Here is a 22,383-nt window from a genome sequence, read left to right on the forward strand (position 1 = left end):
TAGAGCATAATGAAATATACCGTCCTATGAGATACTATAACCGTAAACACCACCAGTATGAGCACCTAGCTTCGCGTGTCCAAACCTCCATGCATCTCTCTCCATTAATACAGTCTCTCAGCCTCGGAAACTGCACTGTCATGGGTTGGCGACAGGGGCTCCCAGCCAGAGCGGCACGGTTGTACCGCTTGCTGTGACTGGGCACTGGACGGCCGTGGGTAGTATTGGTGCTGTTGAATGTAGGGTTGGTTCTGTTGGCCCCAGTACTGCTGTGGATTGGGTTGTTGGTGACGGTGTTGCTGCTGCTGCTGTTGTTCTTGGTGGTGGTGGTGATGCTGGTGCTGCTGCTGTGACCGTGGCAGCTGTCTCTGTTGCTGTTGCTGTGAATATTGGAAATACTGCTGCTGTCTTGAGTAGCTATGGCTGTGGCTGTGCCGGCTGTGGTGATGATGCGATGATGACGAAGAGGACGCAGAGCTGCGGTTCGAGTTTGCATGTGAATTCGAGTGTGACGACCGTCTGCCACCGGCTCGAGCAATGACGACGGGTTGGTGTAAGGGGCGCTTGAGAGGTGCCTTGGGCGAGATGGACGAGGATGACGAGGAGCCGTCCGCGGCGGCCAAGGATCGGGCGGCAGCCTGGCGCTCCCACATCTCCATGGACTTGTTGCAGAGGTCGTCAATTTGTTCCTAAGGAGGAGAGCGTGTTAGCGGTGTCGTATGAATACCCGTGGAAGAAGGGACATCACTGACATCTGTCAAGCATTCGCCGGGTGTCGTGATGAGGAAGCCATCTTCGCCCTGGAGGAGACACGTTTGTCAATACCGAGGACTATCTGCTTTGTCCATGAGAAAAAAAAACGACATACGTCTTTTGTGTATGACCTGACTGTGGCATCGGATCCCAAGTAGAACTGGATGTGTGAAGTGATGACTTTTTTGTGAATATCTTTGTGGGGTATCCAGTACTTGTTCATGCCTTGAGAGTAGGAAGGCGGTGAAGAGCAGTCGTAGTTCATAGTAAATCGGTGTAGGAACTAAAAGGAGATGTCGGTTTGAACTGAAAGAAAATGGCAGCAGTTGTATTAAAGTAGGGCAAGGTAGATTAGAGTGACACGAGAGAGTTTCTGGGGCATGCGAGGTCAGCACGGACGGAGGCTTGAGTGAGGAGATGCCTCATTTATATATGCAGATGAGGAGACGAGGAGATGAGAAGATGAGGTGCCGCCTCACGACCACATTTCTGGATCCAGAACTATCCGCAAGGTGAGAAGAACGGTCTAGAATTCGGGAGCCGCGGTTGGAGACAGAAAACAAGTAGTGCCCGACCAGCGCATCCTGAACAATAGCTTCCAGGATGGATCTCTACCATGCTGCGATGTACTGATACACCAAGTGCGGAATCAACCCGTGACGCCAGTTTCCTAGAATTGTTACTGCCGATGCCAACTGCCCCCGATTTACCTCGGGAGTGCCCTTTGGGTTGAAATGACCGGGCTTATAAAGACAGGTACACACCATCCTAAGGACATATCATAATGGCAGCAAAAAGGGGCCTGGAGCTGGGCTCCATTTCATCACGTTCCAACATTATTCGTCGATCAAGGGGGAGAGGGAAGAAAAGGAATAAGGAGAAGGCCGAGCTGGGGCCTCGCCTCGTTTTTTTTCTTGTTTTTTTTTCTGTTTAGATTTTAGTTCACCATACTCTCCTTCACATCGTCCAGCCATTTTTAAACTTTGCATCGGTCTTACCATGACAGAGCCTCTTCATACACAATAATGGGAATGGGTATCAATTTTGTCGTCCCTTTTTCATCGCAAGACGCCTGGTAGTGTGGGCCGCAACATTGCGGCAAAGTACCGCATGCACAACAGCATTGCAGAACCTTGGGCTAATGTTTTGCACAAATGTGACGGATGCTGCCAACTTTTTTTCCTGGCCAACCCGGCCACCATTTACGAAATTACACGATGTCGCAGAGAGCCAATGATGGCTTTTGTTGACGGCTCTTGGGCCACGCTTAGTCCAATGTGTGATGGGACTTTTGAAAATGTGCTTTTGTATGCTTCCATTTCCGCTCAAAACGGCGCTTTTAATTCCGTGTATACGGTGGATTTCCCCATCCACGCAGCCGCTGATGCAGAGCAACAGAGACACGAGGCTGAGGTTCTTGCACATTGTGCAGCCGACTACTTAGCTGAGGCGTAATGTGCGAGAGCGAGATGTGAACATTTTTTGTTCTTTTCTGTTTGTATTTTATTTATTTATTTTAGTTTTGTCTTTGTTTTCCATCCATAAAATTCTATTCCAAGCATCGTTTTCGTAGAATCTTTATGTCGCCTTATTTCTCTGGCCCAGGTCGGGAATTTACTGCCGTATATGCTTTTTCAAGCTTGCCGAGGTGGGTAAATTCTGGCTCCAAGAATGACGTAACTGGCACATTTCTTGCACACGATATACCGTCCTTGGGCGTGAATGCTGGCATTGGACCTACCACAATGTCCTGATCTTGCAGACAACAATAAACTGTACCTCTGGTTTCTTCTCCCCCCACCTTTTTTCTTTTTCTTCTTTTTTTTCATTTTCAGTTGTTTCACTCCTCTTTGCGTATTAGTGGCCGCCTTTCAGGCATCAACAGCGTCAACAGTGGCTCATGACCGTCCACCTTTACCCGGTTTTCATCCAAGTCGCCCTTAAACCGGCAAAGAATCTTTGCTTTGCGAAATCTCGCGACCGTGTGCAGATCGCTTCCAGAAGCAAAGATATGCAGACACACACAGAGACAGAGACGAGACAGACTAGGCCCGTCCTCCCCTCTCCGTGCAACATCGCGATAACACACTAATACGATTTGGCTCGAAGTGGACCTCTTGACCTACTTTTTCCAGCCCACCCCTGTTATTGCCCAGAATCAGGCGAGGCTGCCAGGGATTTTCTAGATTGATTGGGTTTAAACGTCTCCGTTGGGCGGCAAAGCTAACAATCTCACAAACTACGGCATGCGGACATGCGGACATGCGGACATGCGACGCACGGCACTCTGTACCGAGAGCTCGACGGCCGCAATATTGGGTCGGTGAGGCTCACACCACCAGTGCCTTCTGCACTCCACCACACCGACATATGGCGGACGCAATACATACTCGGCACAGTCAGCAAGGTTTCCCCGTCCCCGGTGCTTGTGGAGACGTCTGGACAGCATGTTACACTCTCGCTTGCACTGTACCTCTCGCTTCTTGGCCCAGAGCTGCCGCCTGCCGAAAGGAAGCCCGATCAAGCGAGGGGCGAAATGCCCGAACGCCTGACGTTTCTATTACTATTTTGTCACCCTTGACAGCTCCTCACTGCAACTCCTCACTGGAGGCACTAACGCAGGTCTAAATCGAGGGTCAGGAAGCAACAGGAGTGCTCGTCATGGGTTGTTCGTCACCTGTCGGTCGCCTCTCGGACTGCCTGCCTTGCTGCCCGTCATAATTTATCTTAGGACTTGGGCAGAAAATAATATGACAGATGACCTGCTTTCGTGTCCATCGAAACCAACCTGTTACACGACGACCCAAACGATACTAAACGGCGGGATCTAGGAAAACGATCTAGCATTCTGGCACGGCTTCTTCCACCTTGTTGCACTATCAACGAAAGACACAGGTCACCTCGCCTGAAACAGGCACCGGGCACATTGTTTCTACACACCGTCTCCATAGCAGAATGCTGTAGCCATTGCTAGTTCACCGTCCTATTTTAGCTTCTTGTACAACGTAGAAGGAGAAGAAAACAGGATCTTGGGGGTGGGAGCAAACGGTGTGGGATCACCAGCCGCTGAATAATTCGACCTCCTTACTTGATGGATGGTAAGAAAAAAGAAAAAAAAACGAAACCAAAGGCGACGCAAAACGAGGCGGATGATTCACGCACTAGGGGCTCGGAGTGAGATGGCGCTTCCTCTTGCCCTGTCCTTCATTGAAACAAGAAATGAATACCTCCCACCAGCACCACTTTGAATGCCAGAACAGACCAAGAAAAGCAGAACGCTGCTGCACGCCTGCAACATCGCCCTGACTTTTGTCGTTTCTAGTTTTTCATTTTCCGAATATATGGGCCCACTCAACCAAACCTTGTCGCCATCTCCCCGCAAATAAGGCATCAAAGGCGGCTTCGTCGAGATCTGCCCAGGCAAATAGGGATATCAGACGATGGTGTTGTTGGGCCCTTTCCTTCCTTCCGGTCCAGGATCTCTTATTGATTCCAGGAAGAGGCTCATTTGATGCAAAATAGCGTATAAAATCCTGGTCGGGGAGGTGCACGAAATATTGTTCACCGACCACACACACCGCATGGCCGATGCGCCGTGTGACCTGGCAAGCAACAAAAGTCTGCGTACGAAGCGACGTCGATACCAGGTTCCTTAGTGCTATGCCTCGTTAATGACAGAACCACAGGGCACACATACATCTCTGCAAGCCTGGACCATCCATGATACGATGCTCTCGACACGAAGGTATCTCTGTGCTCTCTATCTGTAAAGTACGCTGGGATCGTCGTCTAGAACAGTCGCCGAAGCCCGAGTTTGCTGCCCAATGTATCGTCGCAAGACTGCGTCTAGACCGTGCACGACGGCTGGCTGCTCGGTAGTGTTGCCGTGCCTCATTATGCATCCCCTGTCGATTTACATAGGATCTCCTTGATATAGTCGGGCCAGTCTTTTCAGGACTTTTCTTTTACACTGTCTCAAGAGCCAGGGCTTCGCCACTATCGTCAGCAATGTCACCAACACAAACAACCGACCTGGTCAGCCCTGGCTGTTTATTGTATTTTGTTTACTCGTTAAGCGGGCATAATGCCAGTATTAGACGGAACGGGCGTATAAGTTGTTTGTTTCAAAACTGTCCGTTTTGTCGACTAGTTTGTTTTGTGTATGCCGTCGTCAATGCGGCTGTCGGGCCCATACTATTCGTGCCTTGATACCGTCCCAATTGTTTGTTGTATTTTATTTTAATTTTTTCTTATTATGCATCGTATGGAGCATAACATTTGTTGATATGTTTGTTTGGGTGGAACCGTCGCCGGCATGTTGATAGTGCATTTGATTGTGGTGGATTTAACTGGTTGAGTGTCGAGTATTTACATGTATATCATACCATAATCTGAGCGAAAGATACATACAGATACTTAAGCAATCTGTCAGTCGTTCTTCAGCATAATCGACAGGTCCAAACGGCTGTCGCCACGACGGAGCCTTTGACGACTGAGCCGCAAACATCCACCGTGCCGGTCGTCACATCACCGTGACCTCTATTTTTATTATCGTCCAGTGCAAAGACGGGAGGCATCCGTATCATGCGGCAGCTGCATCTTCAGCGTAAACGAAAGACTCTGGCGGATTGATAGGCGAAAAGCGCCGTCGATGCTTCTTCCCAGAAGGGTAGGAGCCTGGTGTTCCAGCGCCTTCTGTGGACTGTCATAGGCCTAGTGCCGGCCGCACAGGGTCGCACGTGCTGCCTTTTGTGTCGCCATCCCACTCTCTGTCATCGTCGTCGTTTCGCCCCTGGTAATAGGTCAGCTCCTTCCCTGCACGAGTTCCTTCTGTTGTGAATCTTTCTTCCTTGCTCCTTCCCCCCTTTGCTGCGTCGCTTTTTTCATCCCTTGCTAAGAAGGCGCGACCGCTGCCTATTTGTATCGTAGTCATTGTCTGAATCTCCATCTTCGTGCTCACTCCTTTCGTCCCTCTGACTCTTCGCTACTTTGCGTTCTCACCAACACGCTTGACGCGACGCAATTTGCACTTCATTTGACTCTTGTGTCGCACCAAACCACGGCCTAATTCCTCCATACCAATACGCCGTATTGCTCCTCTGTCCCACCCATCGCGCTGCCCCAAACCTACGGCCAAGCTACAAAACGATAAAAAAACATCACGGCCAAACAGAGGACAAGTTAACCGCCCCATTTCTTTTAGTGGACTGGCGGCCCTGACTTAAGATACCTTTGACGTCTCTCTGGCACGCGCACGTATGATACTCGGGCGCTACGACCGTTGATTGGGGGCCAGGCCCTGCTCGTTTCGTTATCCACAGCGGTGCGGTCCCATTTTGCCTGGGTCGTGGGTCGTGCTCCGCTCTCCGTATTCCATTCCCCCTTTCCCTGAGCTGCGTCATATGTCCACCCTGCCACAGTCATTGCGGGTACTGCGAAACCAAGAAAGACAAAACGCTGCCAACAGCAGAAAAGAGGGGAGACAACCGACACGACGGCCACAAACTCCATAATCTATCACGTCTTCGGACCAACCGGACATCACAATCTCGAACAGACAAACACAAATCGAAGACGGGCACGGGAGACGCGACGACAGGCATGACGACAACCCTGACCACATTCGATAGGAAGACGAGACAAACATATCCAGAGCTGTGACCGACCCTCGACACCAACCTGCTGCAGGCATCCGCAAAGCAAGCACAACTCCAAAAGTCACACGGGACAAACGAAAACGGGACAAACGAGACGACGCAAAAGCCACACGAAAAAGGTCCGCACCATCGCAGCTGGCATTTCTATTTGCGCTTGGATGTGCATTTACTGTTATTGCCTCGCACTCCCTCCCGCAATCTGCATCAAACAAGCTCCTCTCCTCCTCGTTTTACCATTTGCCTTTTCCCGCCGTCAAGTGATTCACGTTCTCAGCCGGGAAACAAAGGAACCAAAGGAACCAAAGGAACAAACAACTCCCTCCCCTCTCCCCCTGTTGCTATATCGTCGCTCCTATCATTTCACCCCTCCCAGCCTCCGTGTCTCCGTGATCCAGGCCTGGACCGCCTCACCCAGACCTTCGTTCCCAACCAAGCAAGAGCAAGCAAAGCCGCCAGCCCAGCAGGCTGCCGCCGCAGTGACACAGTAACAGGCACAAGACAAGAGCACGAAGAAAAGCGCGACGAGCAAATAACAATTGCTTTCCGCCGTCTTTGCTCCTAGCACTCCCTCTTTCTATTCCTATTTTTCGCGGGCCCCTTCCGTTCGTCGTATTTCATTCGCGACATCCCCCCCCCCTCGCCCTTTGTTCCCTCGACTTCAACCGGCTCCTTCCAAGCGCTCCTTTCGTCCACGCCGATTAACACATTTTTGCGACTAGAACGATCGATAGCATCGCCGTTGACGAACGGCTCGAAAGACCTACTGCTTTCCGGCAGCTACCACATTCAACGTCACGTTTCCCGAGAAAGTAGCCTTCCTCACAATGAGTCTCTCCGGCTCTGCACCATTGGCCAACACCGGCAGCAGCCACAGCCAGACACTGGCGCCGCCGTTTGAGCCCATCGCCGCCTCTTCTTCCTCCTCGACTGCCCACGATGAGCAAGCGACCGCCGTGACCGGCAGCGCCCCCAACGAGAAGAAGCAGAAGAAGCGTCGTAGCATATTCGGCTTCGGCAAGAATAAGGTCGAAGGCGCTGGAGCAGACACATCGTCGTCCGCCGCGTCCGCAGCACGGGCAACCAGTACCTCTCCAGCCACCGGCGCTTCCCTGCCACCACCCACTCTGTCAAAATCTCCGCCGCCGCCTCCTCCCAAGACGGGCAGCTTGTCCAACACCGGGGTCGCGCCAAAACCGCCCGCCAAGGACGTGCCTGCTCGCAAGCCCACCTCGCCGATCTTGACCGACAACTTCAGCCCCATGAGTGCCAGCATTACCAGCAGCGGCGTTGGTGGCAGCACCACAACCGGCGGATCCAATTATGGTGGCTACTACGTGCTCCCGCCGTCTTCGCCCGGCCGTAGTATTGCTGCGCTTTCGTCATCGCCACGCATGTCGTCGCCTGCCGGCTCGCAGATCTTTGAGCGCGACGTTCAAGAAAATAACAGCGTGCTCATGCCCGGCTCCCCTGCCATCCCCTCCCACATTACCACCGAGAATTTTATTCCGCCCGTCCTCGACGCCTCCTCCGAGGCCATTACCGACGGCCACCTCGACCCGGACACCGTCGAGATCATTACCCACGCACACCACCAGCCGGCCGGTCTTGCTGTAGCTGGTGGTGGTGGTGGCAGCGGCGGCGGCGGCGTTAACAGCTCTGCTGCTAGCGGCACATTCGCCTGGGTCGACGACGTTGCTAGCAGTATTGTTTCTGACAAGGACGACAACGCCTCGAACTATGGCTCCTTTGACACCACCGACGTGCGCCGTCTCAGCTTTATCTCGTTTGCCGACGTCGTGCAGGCCGAGCATCAGCAGCAGCAGCAACAGCAGGCCACCGCTGGTCCCGGCAGCCTGGTGGGCCTGACTAGTCTCGCAGCCCTCAGCGGCGCCATCAACCGCTCTCCGTCGCCCATGCGCTCGCCGACCACCACCGACCGCTTCGGCACGAGCCCGCCTGCTAGCAAGAGCGGCTCGGTCAAGAACCTGGATCTGTCTCCGCAGCGCAACCCCTCTGCCGCTCCGAGCAAGACTCTCGGGTCTCCCACACGGTCGCCCAAGATTTCCGCCATTAGCACCGGCAGTGGCAGTGCGCTCTTACAGGTCGCTGGTGGCGGCAACGGCGCTGGTGAGATTTCGGTGGAGACCATGTCGCAGGCGCTCCGACGGACGGGCAGCGGTGATCTGAGTGGTGTACGGAGCATGCCCCAGAGTCCTATTTGAGGTCGGACGGACAGTTGTCAAGAGAGGGTCTTTGTACCTTTCCTGTTCTTTCATTTTTCGCTGATTTCACTTTTTGGTGACACTTTACAACACTGTACGAGGGGAGCTTTTTGACGTTTTTTTTTATTTTTATTTTTTATTTGGAAGCAGTTTAGGATATCTGTGCCCGGTCTTGCTTTGGTTTGACTCCATTAATTCTCAACCTTCCTTTCTGAGCGACGATACCGATTTGTTATATTGAAATGAGGAGGTGGCAGAGATGGATGATGGGAAGATGCAGGAAAGGCTCAGGCCCGAGAACAGCTTGGTTGCAGGGGATGATTTGGAAGCTTTCTCTTTCTGTTGGTCACGTTTTGCGTTATTTTATACCATTGGGTTTTATTTCGTGCGAGTATATATCGTTTTTGTTTTTGTTTTTTGCATTCAATACCGAAACGGTTCTTTTCCCGCACGGCTATGTCTGCTTCTATGCATTCTTATTTGTCGATCCGAGGCTCAGCTTGTCTTTGCAGCTCCTCTTTCCACACTGTGGGGAAGCTTCCCTAGACAACTACAACGTACGGTCGTACAACGGCAACGACCCTGAGAAAGATGGCATTGAAGCGACACAGAAAATAAGTCCTGTGTAAGTCACGTCTGTCAATGATTTCTCTACCGGATTTTCAACGACACGATACAAACTGCCAGCTGATGTTAACAGACTAGGCAAACAAAGCATATTCTCAGCACAGTATCCTCTTGTTAGGCACTGTCTGCAACTATTGGCGGTCCCCCCGCATACGTCATCGCATATTCAGCTATAAGAAAAGGCACGCCCTAAGGTTTCGACCACTCAGCTCCATTAAAAGCACTGTTCAAAGCGCAGCAAATCGACAAATCACAGCAGCATAGAAGACACTCATACAAGATGGCTTGGTTTAAGAAAGCGACAGAAAAGGCCAAGGGCTTGGTCCATGATCACGAGGGAACGCAGAGTGGTGGTCAATACCCGCACCAGCAGCAGCAGCAACCAATGGGACCACCGGCGCCCGGCCCCCCGTCTGAGCCCGTAAAGGTAGACAACATCACGACGAGCTTCCGCACCTGTGGTCTGCAGCAGTCGAACTTCCCGCATGTCTTCCGCGACGGCGGTGGCGGTGGCGTTGTCGGCGGTAAGCACCTCATCATCTTTGCCGACGGCATGTACACCAAGGGCCAACCGCCAACGGACCCGAGCCGCATTGTCAGCTTCGTGTCCAACTCGATTGCCGTTGCTGGCGACGGAGCTGTGTCGGGACCGCCTACGCTCACGCGCGTGACGGATTTTGGCGACGCGACGCACGGGCCCCAGCAGGCGGTGCCGTTCTTGACCGACCAGGGCGAGTCCGCCATGGCCACGGCCATCTGGCCCAACCACAACATTGCCCCGCTGCCCGGCACCAACGGCACGCGCGGCGTGGCCTTTACCGAGGTCATTGACCGCAACCTGTTCAAGCAGCAAAAGTTTGCCCTGCTGTACAACACGCCCATCGACATCCACCTCGACGCGCAGTCGGGCACGCCCGTCGTGTCGCGGCCGGTCAAGAACCTGTTCAACGTCGGCGAGCCCATGTTTGGCTCGTTTTGCATCGTCCACCCGGACCTCATGCCCAACGGGGGCGACGGCTACCTGTACCTGTTTGGCCGCGTGTCCGAGGCCGCCAACCACAAAAGCAACGGCCTCAAGCTGGCGCGCGTGCGGCCCGAGGCGTTTGCCGACCGCCGGCAGTACGAGTTCTGGGACGGACAGCAGTTTGGCCCGCGGATGCCCGCGCTCGACGACGGCGGCGCCGCCAACGTGCTTGACTTCTCGCTCGACGCGTTTGGCAAGTGGTATGGGCCCGCGACCGGCGACATCTGGTGGAGCCCGGTGTACAACGAGTACATTATGCTGTTCCAGAGCGGTGCGGCGGCCGTCGACGACTCGCTCTACCTGTCGCACAGCACGTCGCTGACGGGTGGGTGGTCGAAGCCGGTGTCCATCTACAAGATCCCGCGGTTCCCCGACGGCTACAGCTACGCCTTCCACGCATACCCCGCCATGGACCCGACAGGCCAGACGGTGCCCCTCTCCTGGACGCAGGACTCCAAGACGCAGTCGTGCCGGATCTACACTGGCGAGGTGCTGTTTTCGTAGAGGGGGTTTTGGGATGTAAAGGAGGGCGAGGCAAGGCAACAGCTATTTTGGGTAGCACGGAAATGAGAAATGGGAAGAGAAAGGGTAAGGCCATGGGACTGTGAGGCAACGGGGCATAGTGACTCAATAAAGATGGGGGTATCCATTATCGGACGAATGCTTCTCCTTCAGGATTTCATACCTGTTTTGTATATGGAATGACAAGAAATAGTCAAGGACTACTCGTCTACAACATGTGAGAATCAGGTTCATAATAGTTTAATCGGCGAATCGCGTGGCGCTGTCGGCTGCAGCCGTTGTACTGTAACGCTGCGGGCTCCTTGTCCGAAGTAGTCACGATGAGAGAAGCGAGCTGCGGTACTTTGTTAAGGCGACAAACAGGACGACAGACGACAAGCGAGTAAGATTGGATGGCATAACGCTCAATGTATTGCTTTGGCTTTAGTTGTTCCGTGTTCTGGGCGCCATGCAGGACATCGGCAGTCGGTATAGCTCAAAGCGAAAATAAATAAAATAAAAATAAAAACGAAGTTTTGGCCATCTACTCCACTCGGATCGGGCCTGCCTCGCCGGTTCTCGGCCCGGAGGTCGCCCTGGCCGGGCAGGCAAGCGGAAAGACAAGGTCAAAGCCCATTCTGTTTTGAAGCGGTCCAAGGTCCAATGGACATACAAAAGGTGGAAGCAGGACATTTTCTCTATTTCTGTTCCCGTCTCGCAGTTTTCTCTGGTTTGTAGCCGCTGTTTTCCGAGGGCAGCAGCAGTCCTTGAGTCAATCAGGAGAAACAAAAGGGACCGCACGTGGAAAGAAAGGACTGGAGCAGTAAAACCAACAAAAGTAGTGCGGAGGTACATCGGCGCCGTGTCGGCAATTGGCCCATTCAAGGAAATCAAAAAACCAAAGTCGTGCATCAGCACGATTGCGGAGTATTACTTTAACACGTTGTATGGCTGACTGCTGGCCCTTCTGTCGGATGGACACCGGAGCGGACGCACCAGTCCGAGGGTTCGCTTTTAGTGTTTGCCAAGGCGATTTGAGCCATTGTGGGTGAAGATTGGCGCGCCGCCGTTTTTTGGAGCGTTTTGACTGGGACTCGATTTGTCCTTCCTTGTCCAGCACAGTGTAGAGGCCGTCGACCGGATAAGAACCGGGGATGCGGCATAGCGGCTCACCGTCGATCCGCCGCAATAGGAGCCACGAGTGTGCGAGAGGCTCAAATTGGGTAGCTAGCAGGGAAAGGGTGGAAGCTTCTCATAAGGACAGGCTGCTTTTAGGTCCTTGCTCTTCTTGTGACTATTCTTGGTCGTCTCTGATATATGTCTTTTTTGTGTCGTTGCCGCAGGTGCCAAAGACTTACTCGTCACTTTCTGCCTCATTCTCCTCGAACTCGTAAATCTTTTTTTGCCATTTGTCTCAATTTTCCCTCCTATTTTCGTTCATCGTCCTGCTTCACAACGTTCTACTCAATTCCTCCATCGGCCAAATGGATGCCATTCCCATCTGCCATTCTAATGACGTTTCCGCCTTGACAGTCACTCTACTTCCCAAGATTCTGATTGCAATCCAGTTCTGGCTATCTTCCACCTGAATCCACGCCGGGCATCTCCGCATATTTTTTACCAACGTCGCTTGTCCTGGGATACTCAACTTTGAATACCATTCCTCAGACTCTTCCTTCTGGCTGGAATTGTCTTTCACGAGAACATATTTTTCACGCCCTGCCTCTGCCGCATCGTGCCAAAGGCTTCAGCCACTGTCTTCGCAATATGGTCGAAGAAAATGACGAGCATGATCATGGCCAGGAGCGGAGTGTTCAACCAGAGGCGCTCGACGAGAAGACAAACGAAACAGCACCCACAGAACGTAAAATAAACTCATCTTCGCAACCTGCAGGGCCCTCTACCTCACCTCGAGAAAACGCTGGCCTCGAAGCCGTCCAGCCCCAGCACGACAACGACCGTGACAATGACGACACGAACATTGTCCGACGATCACAGGCCGCCAAGACGGCAGCGAAGACGGAGGACATGGAAGCCAGTGGCGCCACTGGCACCACGCAGACACAGCTGCAGCTGATGTCTGCCCTGACCCACGTCTCGTCTGCTGGCCCCGATGCACCGGCCCAGCCTTGGTCGTCGTTTATAGAGATCCCCGACGAGTTCTACGACCGTCTGGCGCCGCGCCGCAAAATGGCTATTGTCGCCCTGTTGTCGTTTTGCTCGCTCTTGGCGCCAATCTCGAGTACGTCCGTGCTGCCGGCCGTGCCCGACGTCGCGGCCGAGTTCCACAGCACGGGCTCCATTGTCGACATCAGCAACGCCCTGTACCTGCTGTTCATGGGCCTGTCCCCGACCGTTTGGGGTCCGCTGAGCGAGGTGTACGGTCGCCGCCCCATCACATTGGCCACGTCGTTTCTCTTCTTCTGCTGCACATTAGGCACTGCGCTCGCGCCGAACCTCGCTGCCTTTTTCGTATTCCGCGTCCTGTCTGCTTTTGAGGGCACAGCCTTTATCCTGGTCGGCTCGGCGGCCGTCGGTGACATTTACCGGCCCACCGAGCGCGCCACCGCCATGGGCTGGTTCATGGCCGGCACGCTCGTGGGCCCAGCCTTTGGGCCCTTTGTCGGCGGCATCATTGTGACGTACAAGTCGTGGCGCGTCATCCTTTGGCTGCAGGCCGCGCTGGCCGGCACCGCCTTTGTCGGCACCCTGGCGCTGCTGCCGGAGACCATCCACCACCGCAAGATCGACAGCCTTGCTGGCTACCCGCTGCGCAGCAAGCTGCGTGTGCTGGGCCCTATGCTCAACCCTGTGCGCGTCATCCGCCTCTTCGTGTACCCCAACCTCGTCATGGCCGGCAGCGCCTCGTCGTCGCTCGTCTGGAACATGTACGCGCTGCTCACACCCATCCGCTATGTGCTCAACCCGCGCTTCCACCTGACGACGCCCATGCAGTCCGGTCTCTTTTACCTGGCGCCGGGCATCGGATACGTCTGCGGCACCTTCTTTGGCGGCCGCTATGCCGACCACATGGTCCGCCGCTGGATCAAGAAACGCAACGGCCAGCGCGTCCCCGAGGACCGCCTCCGCTCGGCCCTCCCCTTTCTGGGCGGCGTCATCCCTGCGTGTGTCCTGGTGTATGGCTGGGGCGTCGAGCGCGGCGTCGGCGGCATTCCCCTGGCGGTGATCATGCTGTTCTTGCAGGGCGTCGCCCAGCTCTTTTGCTTCCCCAGCATCAACACCTACTGCCTCGACGTCATGCAGAGCCGCGGCAGCGAGGTCATTGCCGCCAACTACTTTGTGCGCTACCTCTTTGCTTGTGCCGGCACCGCCGTCGTCCTGCCGGCCACGGAGCGCATCGGCGTCGGCTGGTTCAGCACCATCAGTGCGCTTTTCCTGGTGGCCAGTGCCGTCGCCTTGTGGACCGCCGTCGTCTGGGGCCAGCAGTGGCGCGACCGCGTGGACCGATGGCGCGACGGGCGCCGCAAGGCCGAGTACGAGCGGGCCCAGCAGCGGCTGCAGGAGCGGACAGCGCCAACTGAACATCCATGATCGGGATGGTGTCGAAAGTGACAAAGTTACGATAGCAATAATGACACCGTTTTTGTTCCTGTTTCTTCTTTCCTTTGCCACTGAAGCAGTAGAAACTATGTCGCGGAGCAACTTATCTTTTAAAGAAGGCGCGACTGTGAGTAAGAGTAAAACTCTCTGGAAATCGACAGTGGCAGTTGCGACCGCCTGCTCAAAACAACAAGCGCGTCAGGAGCAGCCGACACATTGTACTATCCGGTATGGCAGGAGCGACCAAGCAAGGTATCTACTCCGTAGTCGCGTTTGTAAGAGAGCTATCTCCGCTGTCATCGACAACGTAGAAAGTCTCCATGTTTCCGTTTCAGGTCTGGACCACATTTGGGACTGCTTCGAAGTGATTCGGAAATGTCCTGGCAATAGCTATATCGACGGGCCGCCACCCTCGGCTGCCGTCCTCGCCATGACGAAATCAACATAGCACACATCTAGACGATATAGTGAACGAAAGAAAAGGACGGGCACAACAGACACCTACAGGAAAGGTCAACTCGACCAATGCATGTTGAATTGAATGGCGCTTGCATTGGATTGTATCGTGCTGGTGCCCCATATCAGATCTTTCAATATCGGCAGACATGGGCGGCATGGAAGAAACAGAGCGGTCTTACAAATACACAACATGATGACAAGCTCGCCAATGGACGTTGAATACGATCCCAGCATCATGGCGCTGCCAAGCAATCCGTCCCCCGCTCAGCATGTCTTGGCTTTGGCTGTGAAAGGCCCAGACCGTCACACTACTGAGGAACCCTTCTTGGCTGGCCATTTAAGTTCTCACGGCGAGCCATGGAGGACGACCTGGTGCTCCACATTAGCTCACATTATTGGTTCGCTGACGATTGTTTCGACCTTTTTGCTTGTCTTCAGGGAGGTCGAGTTGCACAGACTTTTTGAGGGATTCACGATTGCAGAAATGCCATCGAGATGGAGGACAGGACATCGTGCAATGTAATTACGACGTATACGTTGCCTTATGTTCTCGCGTCGTAGATAGCTGATTATAGGGCATTGCGGTTATGGTCATCCGTGGTGAACGAATATTCGTACGTCGTCAAGTGATTAGACTGTGCGTTGACTCGCAAAATGATTGCTTTTCTGGCTTCCTCGTTTTCCACGTGATAAAGCCCGCGTTCTGCTCATCCGCCGCCTGCTCTCTGCCAGAGATTTTCCTCACCTCCTGTCTCCTTTTGCGGGGTTGTCACTCCTGTAGAGTTGGAAATAAAATGGTGAGCGACGAGCTCCATTTCGTTAGATTTGACCGCCAAACTCTCTCATTTTTAGCGGGGATGGTTACCCTGTCATTTTTGTATGAGCACAGGAGTGTGGTAAAGACTATCGCTCTTTCCTCCCCTGTTGCATCCCTTGTGTGTCCGTCCCTGCACGCTTTGCTCCAATTTCAGCGGTCCACCCATTTGCTTCTATTCGCGCCTTCTGCTTCTAGCGAGTGGCGACGGTGCTGCGCCTCAATTGCAACCCCTTTTTTCTTCCTTTTTCTCAAATGGCAGCAGGCACAGGATTTTAACTCCCCTTTCGGTTGGGTCTTTCCCCTTTTTATCCGCCGTTTGTCCCACTTCAGTTTATCTCCACCTCCAACATGGCGGTTTGTCTAAAATGACGAGCCCGGTGATAGTCTATGAACTCTGACAGCCAATGCGAAGAGCGCTCGACTCGGTATTGCTATTCGGCAACGGACATGACAACCAATGTCTGAGAGGACCAGGTTGCGCGAACACATCTACAAAATACGACGCTGGAGGCTGGCTCGCTGGCAATCAAGCAAAGATGAATTATTGAGGTGATCAACCTGGGCAGGAAGGATCGATGCAAAATGTGGGGGCAACCTACAAGTACACCGATTGCGGCAAGAACGAACGACCGCGCAGGAAGCAAAACGAGCAGGGAACAAACAAGAAACCGAGAACCTTTCGATGCCGATCTTTGTCGCAGCCCGCAGCCGTCCGCAATGTACGAAGTATGAAGTAGTCGGGGAGACGAGGACGGAGGGAGACATACTCCAAACCAGATCCGAAACAAAAACAATGGTACGAGAGTACTCCGTAGACGAGCGACGTCACTACAGACAACCCCAGCAGCCTCTTATGACGTTTGTGTTATTTTTGTCAATCAGCCGTCCCTCTACGACGCATTATCTTACCTGCCCGGATTCCTTCCTCCCGTCGTGCACAAACGGGCGTGCGGCGCGGACCTGCGTAAGAAGAAGCGCAGGTCGTTCGTTTGGCGGGGAAAGGGAAGGGAAAGTGTGCTGGGACAAAACAACAAACTGGGAAGGAAGGGACCGGACGCGCAAGGCACCGAAACAAACAGCGGCAGAGAAAACCGGAAGGCAAGAAGAGGAAACCCTCGGAGGAATGTGCAGTTAATATCAAATGCACACAACCCATGCTGTTGGCATCACTCAGGCTCAATTGGACGTCGGACAAGACCCTAAATTAATATACATACACCCTGTAAACACAAGTAAGTCACACTGCATGACTGGCCTTGCCCGTCCGTTCACGAACGTATCGTGTCTAGCTTTGCTACTGTTTTCGTTTTCGTGCTTCGTCTTGGTTGATCCAATACAATCAGCCAAAATCCAATGTTTGGATCTGTGAGATTGCGCAATTGGTGCTTGATGCGACAGTGGTTCGAGGCAGCAGGCACATGGCTGCAGTTGGTTCTTGGCGCGCATCTCTTGTTTCTGTCCAACAATCTGTGGCATACAAAGTGGAGGACAGTCCAGGCCATCCCCAGCCAGTACAATTAACCACCTCCTGGCACCTAGCTCGGGCTGAAGCTAGTTCTTTCCCTTTTCATCACGACTCTAACTCATTTTCGTTGCTCTTCCAATATTGGTTCAAGCCACAGGCCCCGAAGCCCCTCATTTTAATCCATGTCCTTTTTGATCTTTGCATGCCGGTGCGTGTTGTAGAAAGCGGACGGTTAGTGGGCCTTGTCCGCGCAGCAGGAAATGTGCCATTTGTACTTCGTACGATGTAGACAATTTCACAGACACATGGCGAGATAGCCAGTTGCCGGCCAGGCATGCGTACACAACATGTGCTCTGGCGCCGCCGTTCCTGACGCCGCCTTTGTCTTCCTTTGCGGTACGCAAACAAGGAATGCGAACTTGGCAGGCCCGACCGGCGTGATTGCCACAACCTAAAATATTTCGCGCAGGGACAAAACAAGGAAGGACCGCCCATCGTAGCAAAACAGGCGGCGCTGAAAACTCAAGACAACGGTTTACTGCCTTTGCTGCTGTCGCACTAACTAGCGTCTCATAACAAAGCAGAATTACTTCGTACAAAAGGGAAAAACACACTGGTCTCAATGGGTCCACTAAACTAAAACTGGGTATGGTGTCGAGCGTCTAGCCCCTCCGTCTCCTATCCTGTTCACGTCGTCGGTAGAACGTCTCCTTTTTGCACCCGAGCCGCGCCGCGACAGTAGTCTGCATGTTGTCAATATTCTGTATTTCGTACTTCGTAGGCTTTTACACTCGTTCGCCACGCTATCGCCTCTCTTTCCTTTTCCAGTGGACTTTTTCTTTTTCGGTTGCTCCTGCGTTCCCACCATTACGATTAACTTCTTTGTCTCATCGTCTCTCCTCCTCCTTCCTGCCATTGGCTCCTTCCCTGCTGTGGGTTTGGCCTCGTCTTTCGTCGTTGCTGCTTTTTTTGTCTCGATTGCGTCTTTTGCCCTCGTTCCTTCCCTTATTTTCTCTTTCATGATCATTTGCCTCGTTCGTCCTTTTCTCGTCAATCTCGTTCTCTCGTTCTCTCATTCTCTCGTTCTCTCATTCTCTCATTCTCTCGTTCTCTCATTCTCTCGTTCTCTCGTTCTCTCGTTCACCGTCTCTCTCGTCCTCCCAACTCTCGATTTGTCCTCTGTTGACTTTGCACATCGGCGCACACAACAAACAGCCACGCACTTTACACGCACACCCATCATTTAACTACCCCCCCCCCCCCGGTCCCTTGTCTATCGCTCGCGCAGAGGAAACGGCCCCTCTCTCTTGTCGCACCAAAAACCAAAAACGCAGCGCAATCTTTCAACTGAGAAGGAATAAGAAGACGCAGAACAGAAGAAAAGGAAAAAGTAAAAAGGGCCTTCCGAAAAAGGCCATAATACTTGCCACTGTTGGAAGAAGGAAAGACTAATCAAGACGACCCCATCTTCGTCAGACACCCCCTTTCCTTACCTCACTTTCAATACTGGCTCTGCTCGCAAGTTCCCATGCTACAATAACTTCAACCTACTTTCTTTTTTTCATTCTACAACGCCCGCACACGCTCGTTAACTCCTTCTTCGCGGTATCTCTTTCTCTTTTTGCACAGCAACAGTCTGTCGTCATTGTTCTTTCCTATTCTCGAAATATTCATACCCCTTCTTTCTTAATATTCCATCGTTTGTTTTTGTTGTCCTTGTTTTCGTTTCCCTTCATTTTCTTCCTTCGGTCTCAAATACGGCACGGCACGTCTCTGGGACCATTTTGCATATCCGGCCTTTTGACGCCTCTCTTGGTTACGTCGTTCGCATCTGATGTTCACGCTATTACGATAATACGCTCTCCTCGACTTGGACGACCTCCTAGCCCACCATTCCATCAGGATGGAACGGGCTGCCACCTTTGACACCGGCGCTGCCAGCAGTTCGGCCAGCATGAGCTCATCGCCCTCCAGTACCTCGCCCAGCCGGCGCAGCAGCTTCTCCATCCTCGAAAAGCCGACAGCCGGTGCAACTGGCCTGTCCAGCATCGCCAGCTTTGCTAACATCAACGGCTTGTCATCTGCGCACGCATCTTTGCTGCCTATGCCCGTCCTGAGCAAGGCATCGTCCGCCTTCGATATCGCCAAATCGTCTTTAAAATGGCTGCCAACCGGCCGGATCGAGCTCCCTTCCTATGCCCCCCTCTCCGGCCTCTCGTCACCTCTCCGGTCGCCGACGACGTCACCTAGACTGCGCGCAATTTTCGGCCACTGCCTCTACCGGCGCGTCTTGCTGTGGATTGGCGGTCTACTCTGCGCTCTGTTGGTTATTTTATTGGTGCACAGCCATACTCACCATGGCCTGCATTTCCGCAAGGAGCAGCCTTCACAAGAAAAGAAGGGGCCGAGCCCCGAGTCGATCTGGCTCAACTACACTCGGTATGCCCTGCTCTTCGTCCTTATGGACTTCCTTATGGACTTTGCTTCGGATAAGTCCTGACTAACATACGTACCAGTCTCGACGGCTACTACAACGGCATCCGGTCCATTGTGCCAATAAAGCAATACCATGCCGAGTTCCCGACGGAGGAAGACACACGGTTCGGGCGACTCCAGGAATATTCCGACGCAGTGCATGCTTCCCGCGCTGCTGCAGATGCTGTTGTCGCGCCCCGGACTGAGCGCACCGACGACAAATCCGGCACCAAAACGACACCTGCGAGAAGATCCACGACTACTTCCGCAACCAAGAACGCGACACCCAAGCCGACCATCTTCAACGCCCATCCTGACTACAATTCGTCCGAGTACCGTGCTCAGTATTACCCCGTCCAACGTTGTTATCTGGATGCCGCCAACCAAGTCCCTGTTCCCGATCTGTGGGCGTACCCGGGCGTGCCTCAGGGCCAACCCGAGCCTCTCCTCGGTTCCCACAGTCTGCTGGGTCTTCGGGAAGATGTCTGCTTCGATCGCTTTGGTCGTTATGGCCCCTACGGACTGGGCTACAAAAAGGAAGAGGGCGGCACGGGCCTTGCCCTGGATACGGAACGCGAGGGCGCCAACCAGATCTGGTCGGCGTCAACTTTAGGCAAGATTGACTATAGCACCGTCGACTGGGCCTCGGCACAGCGTCGCTGCTTTGCGGCAAACGAAGACCGTTTTGTTCCTTCCGGTAGTCAGGGTGCTCGCTCGACCGAGTACTCGCCGTCTGGCAATCTCATGGACATGACCAACAACGTTGCGGAGAAAAATGCTTCATCCGAAACGACGTCGAGCAACACCTTGGGCTTGAAAAAGATCGAACGCACGGCCGTTGTTATGCGCTGCTACGCTGGCTTCAAGTGGTCCGTCCACTCCATCCTGAACATGCGCGCGCTGGTTTCCGAGCTGTCTCTGCGGTCCGGCGGCGAGTACGACGTGCACATCCTACTGCACGCCCGCGACGAGAACATTCCTGTCTGGGCCGATGCTGAGGTGGCAGAGGAGTTCATTGCCGACAATATCCCACGCGAGTTCCGCGGCCTCGTCTCGCTATGGTCTGAGGGCCAGATGCGCTTGTTGTACCCTGGCATGCGCGGCCAGCCGACCTTCGACAACCCTGCCAACGCCGACATCCACGGTGTCTACCGTTCGCCTCACCTGCCTCTGCAACACTTCGCCCAGCAGCACCCCGAGTACGCTCACTACTGGAACTGGGAAATGGATATGCGTTTCCTGGGCAGCTACTACGAATTTTTCGACCGCCTCGGCTCTTGGGCTGAAAAGCAACCCCGTCGCCGCCTTTGGGAGCGCTCTGCAAAGTACTACATTCCTGCGCTCCATGGCTCGTGGGAGAATTTCACTGCACGTGTTGATGCCGAAGCACATGAAGCCGGCCGCCCTTCGATTCTCGGCGAGCTCTACTTTGCCGGCCGTACGCAAACGCGCGACGAAGAGCGCGGTGTCTCTCCACTACCTGCTGGTTGCGAGGGCGCTGTCCTGAGCACGTACAACCGCACCGCACCCGCAGACAACCGAACGGCGTCGCTTCCCGGACGCCACTTCTTTGCTGACCGCAACAACAACTACACCAACATTCCGGGGTCGTGCGGTGTAGGCGAAGCAGCTGACCTAATCACGCTGAATCCGATGTTCGACGCCGAAGAGTCAGGCTGGGTATTCTCGAACGACGTCACCGGCTACGATCTGGCCTTTGCGATTCCACCCCGGCGTACTGCAATTATTACTGCTTCGCGCCTCTCCCGACGCCTTCTTTTCGCCATGCACGAAGAAACTTGGCGCCTTCACCACGGCATGTTTGCGGAAATGTTCCCGCCCAGCGTCGCCCTGCACCGTGGCTTCAAGGCTGTCTACGCACCGCACCCAGTCTACGCCGACCGCCACTGGCCATTGGCCGCGGCAGAAAAGGCTTTCAATGCCGGACCCGATCACTCCTCCGGTGCCAGCGACGCGTCGCCTTTCCATCCCGGCAACGAGCATTACCACCGCGGTTTGACCTGGTATTACAACTCGGACTTTGCAGGTCGTTTGTGGCGTCGCTGGCTTGGCTACCTGCAGCCCATTGATGACCCGGCTGCACCGAAACCCAAGCCTGTTGACGGCCAAGACGATACCTGGGCCGGGCTAGGAGGTGGAGCGGGTGATGAGGCTGCGGGCACCGGCCGCATGTGCATGCGCAGTGTGCTTGTACACCCGATCAAGTTTGAGAGCCTCGCTGAAATCTTTTCATAAGCGCACTTTTTTCCCTTTGCCCTATCCTTTTTTCTCTACGTTTACGTCTCCAACTCGTTTTTTCATAACCTTTTACGGTGTTTCTCGAGGTTACGTCTTTTACACAACTTGCATGGGGCGTTTACCATTCTTTGATTTTCTAATTTTCTAATCTTGGGTGGTCTTTATCAAGTCTTGGGGACGACTTCTTTGGCGGCGAAAAGGCGTTTTGGCATTGCCCTTTTTTGGTCTCGGGTTACATATAACGCATAGATGGGTATTGGACAGGCAGGAACCGCAAGCTCGAGATATAATCAGTTGTGTTTTTGACCTATCATTATACAGTAGATTAGCCCATGTATATTGGATTTATATTACATACAATTTTTTGAAAAAGAAAAATACCTTCCAGTGTTCTATTTTGGGAACCTTGTAATAACGCAAAACCAGTACCAGGAAGCAAAGCCGCGCAGCCTTGCAGAAATCCCATTACCAGCCTTGTTTTGCAACGACCGAGCGGTTATGGGTCTCCCGTGTTGCATTATTGGGAGCTGAACGAACGGCTGAGAAGCAACGGAAACGACGTC

At 53.6% G+C, this 22,383-nt stretch overlaps 5 protein-coding genes across 5 annotated transcripts; 4 read left to right on the top strand and 1 right to left on the bottom strand.

The window, feature by feature from the left end:
• Positions 1–104: 104 nt before the first annotated feature.
• SPBR_09048 (uncharacterized protein) lies at positions 105–1,018 on the bottom strand (the record flags this gene model as incomplete). Its single annotated transcript, XM_040767174.1, has 3 exons — positions 105–689; positions 753–800; positions 869–1,018. The coding sequence occupies 3 exons, from the start codon at positions 1,016–1,018 to the stop codon at positions 105–107; spliced, it is 783 nt and encodes a 260-aa protein (XP_040618064.1).
• Positions 1,019–7,234: 6,216 nt separating this feature from the next.
• On the top strand, positions 7,235–8,632 carry SPBR_00621 (uncharacterized protein; the record flags this gene model as incomplete). Its single annotated transcript, XM_040758940.1, has 1 exon — positions 7,235–8,632. One exon carries the CDS (start codon positions 7,235–7,237, stop codon positions 8,630–8,632), a length of 1,398 nt encoding a protein of 465 aa, XP_040618065.1.
• Positions 8,633–9,539: 907 nt separating this feature from the next.
• SPBR_00693 (uncharacterized protein) lies at positions 9,540–10,787 on the top strand (the record flags this gene model as incomplete). Its single annotated transcript, XM_040759012.1, has 1 exon — positions 9,540–10,787. One exon carries the CDS (start codon positions 9,540–9,542, stop codon positions 10,785–10,787), a length of 1,248 nt encoding a protein of 415 aa, XP_040618066.1.
• A 1,764-nt stretch (positions 10,788–12,551) lies between these two features.
• On the top strand, positions 12,552–14,336 carry SPBR_00427 (uncharacterized protein; the record flags this gene model as incomplete). Its single annotated transcript, XM_040758746.1, has 1 exon — positions 12,552–14,336. The coding sequence occupies one exon, from the start codon at positions 12,552–12,554 to the stop codon at positions 14,334–14,336; it is 1,785 nt and encodes a 594-aa protein (XP_040618067.1).
• A 4,653-nt stretch (positions 14,337–18,989) lies between these two features.
• SPBR_00173 (uncharacterized protein) lies at positions 18,990–21,817 on the top strand (the record flags this gene model as incomplete). The annotated part of the gene is made up of 2 exons (XM_040758493.1): positions 18,990–19,525; positions 19,603–21,817. 2 exons carry the CDS (start codon positions 18,990–18,992, stop codon positions 21,815–21,817), a joined length of 2,751 nt encoding a protein of 916 aa, XP_040618068.1.
• Positions 21,818–22,383: the final 566 nt, after the last annotated feature.

Source organism: Sporothrix brasiliensis, assembly GCF_000820605.1.
Source record: "Sporothrix brasiliensis 5110 chromosome Unknown Cont19, whole genome shotgun sequence".
In the NCBI taxonomy this organism is placed as follows: Eukaryota; Fungi; Ascomycota; class Sordariomycetes; order Ophiostomatales; family Ophiostomataceae; genus Sporothrix; species Sporothrix brasiliensis.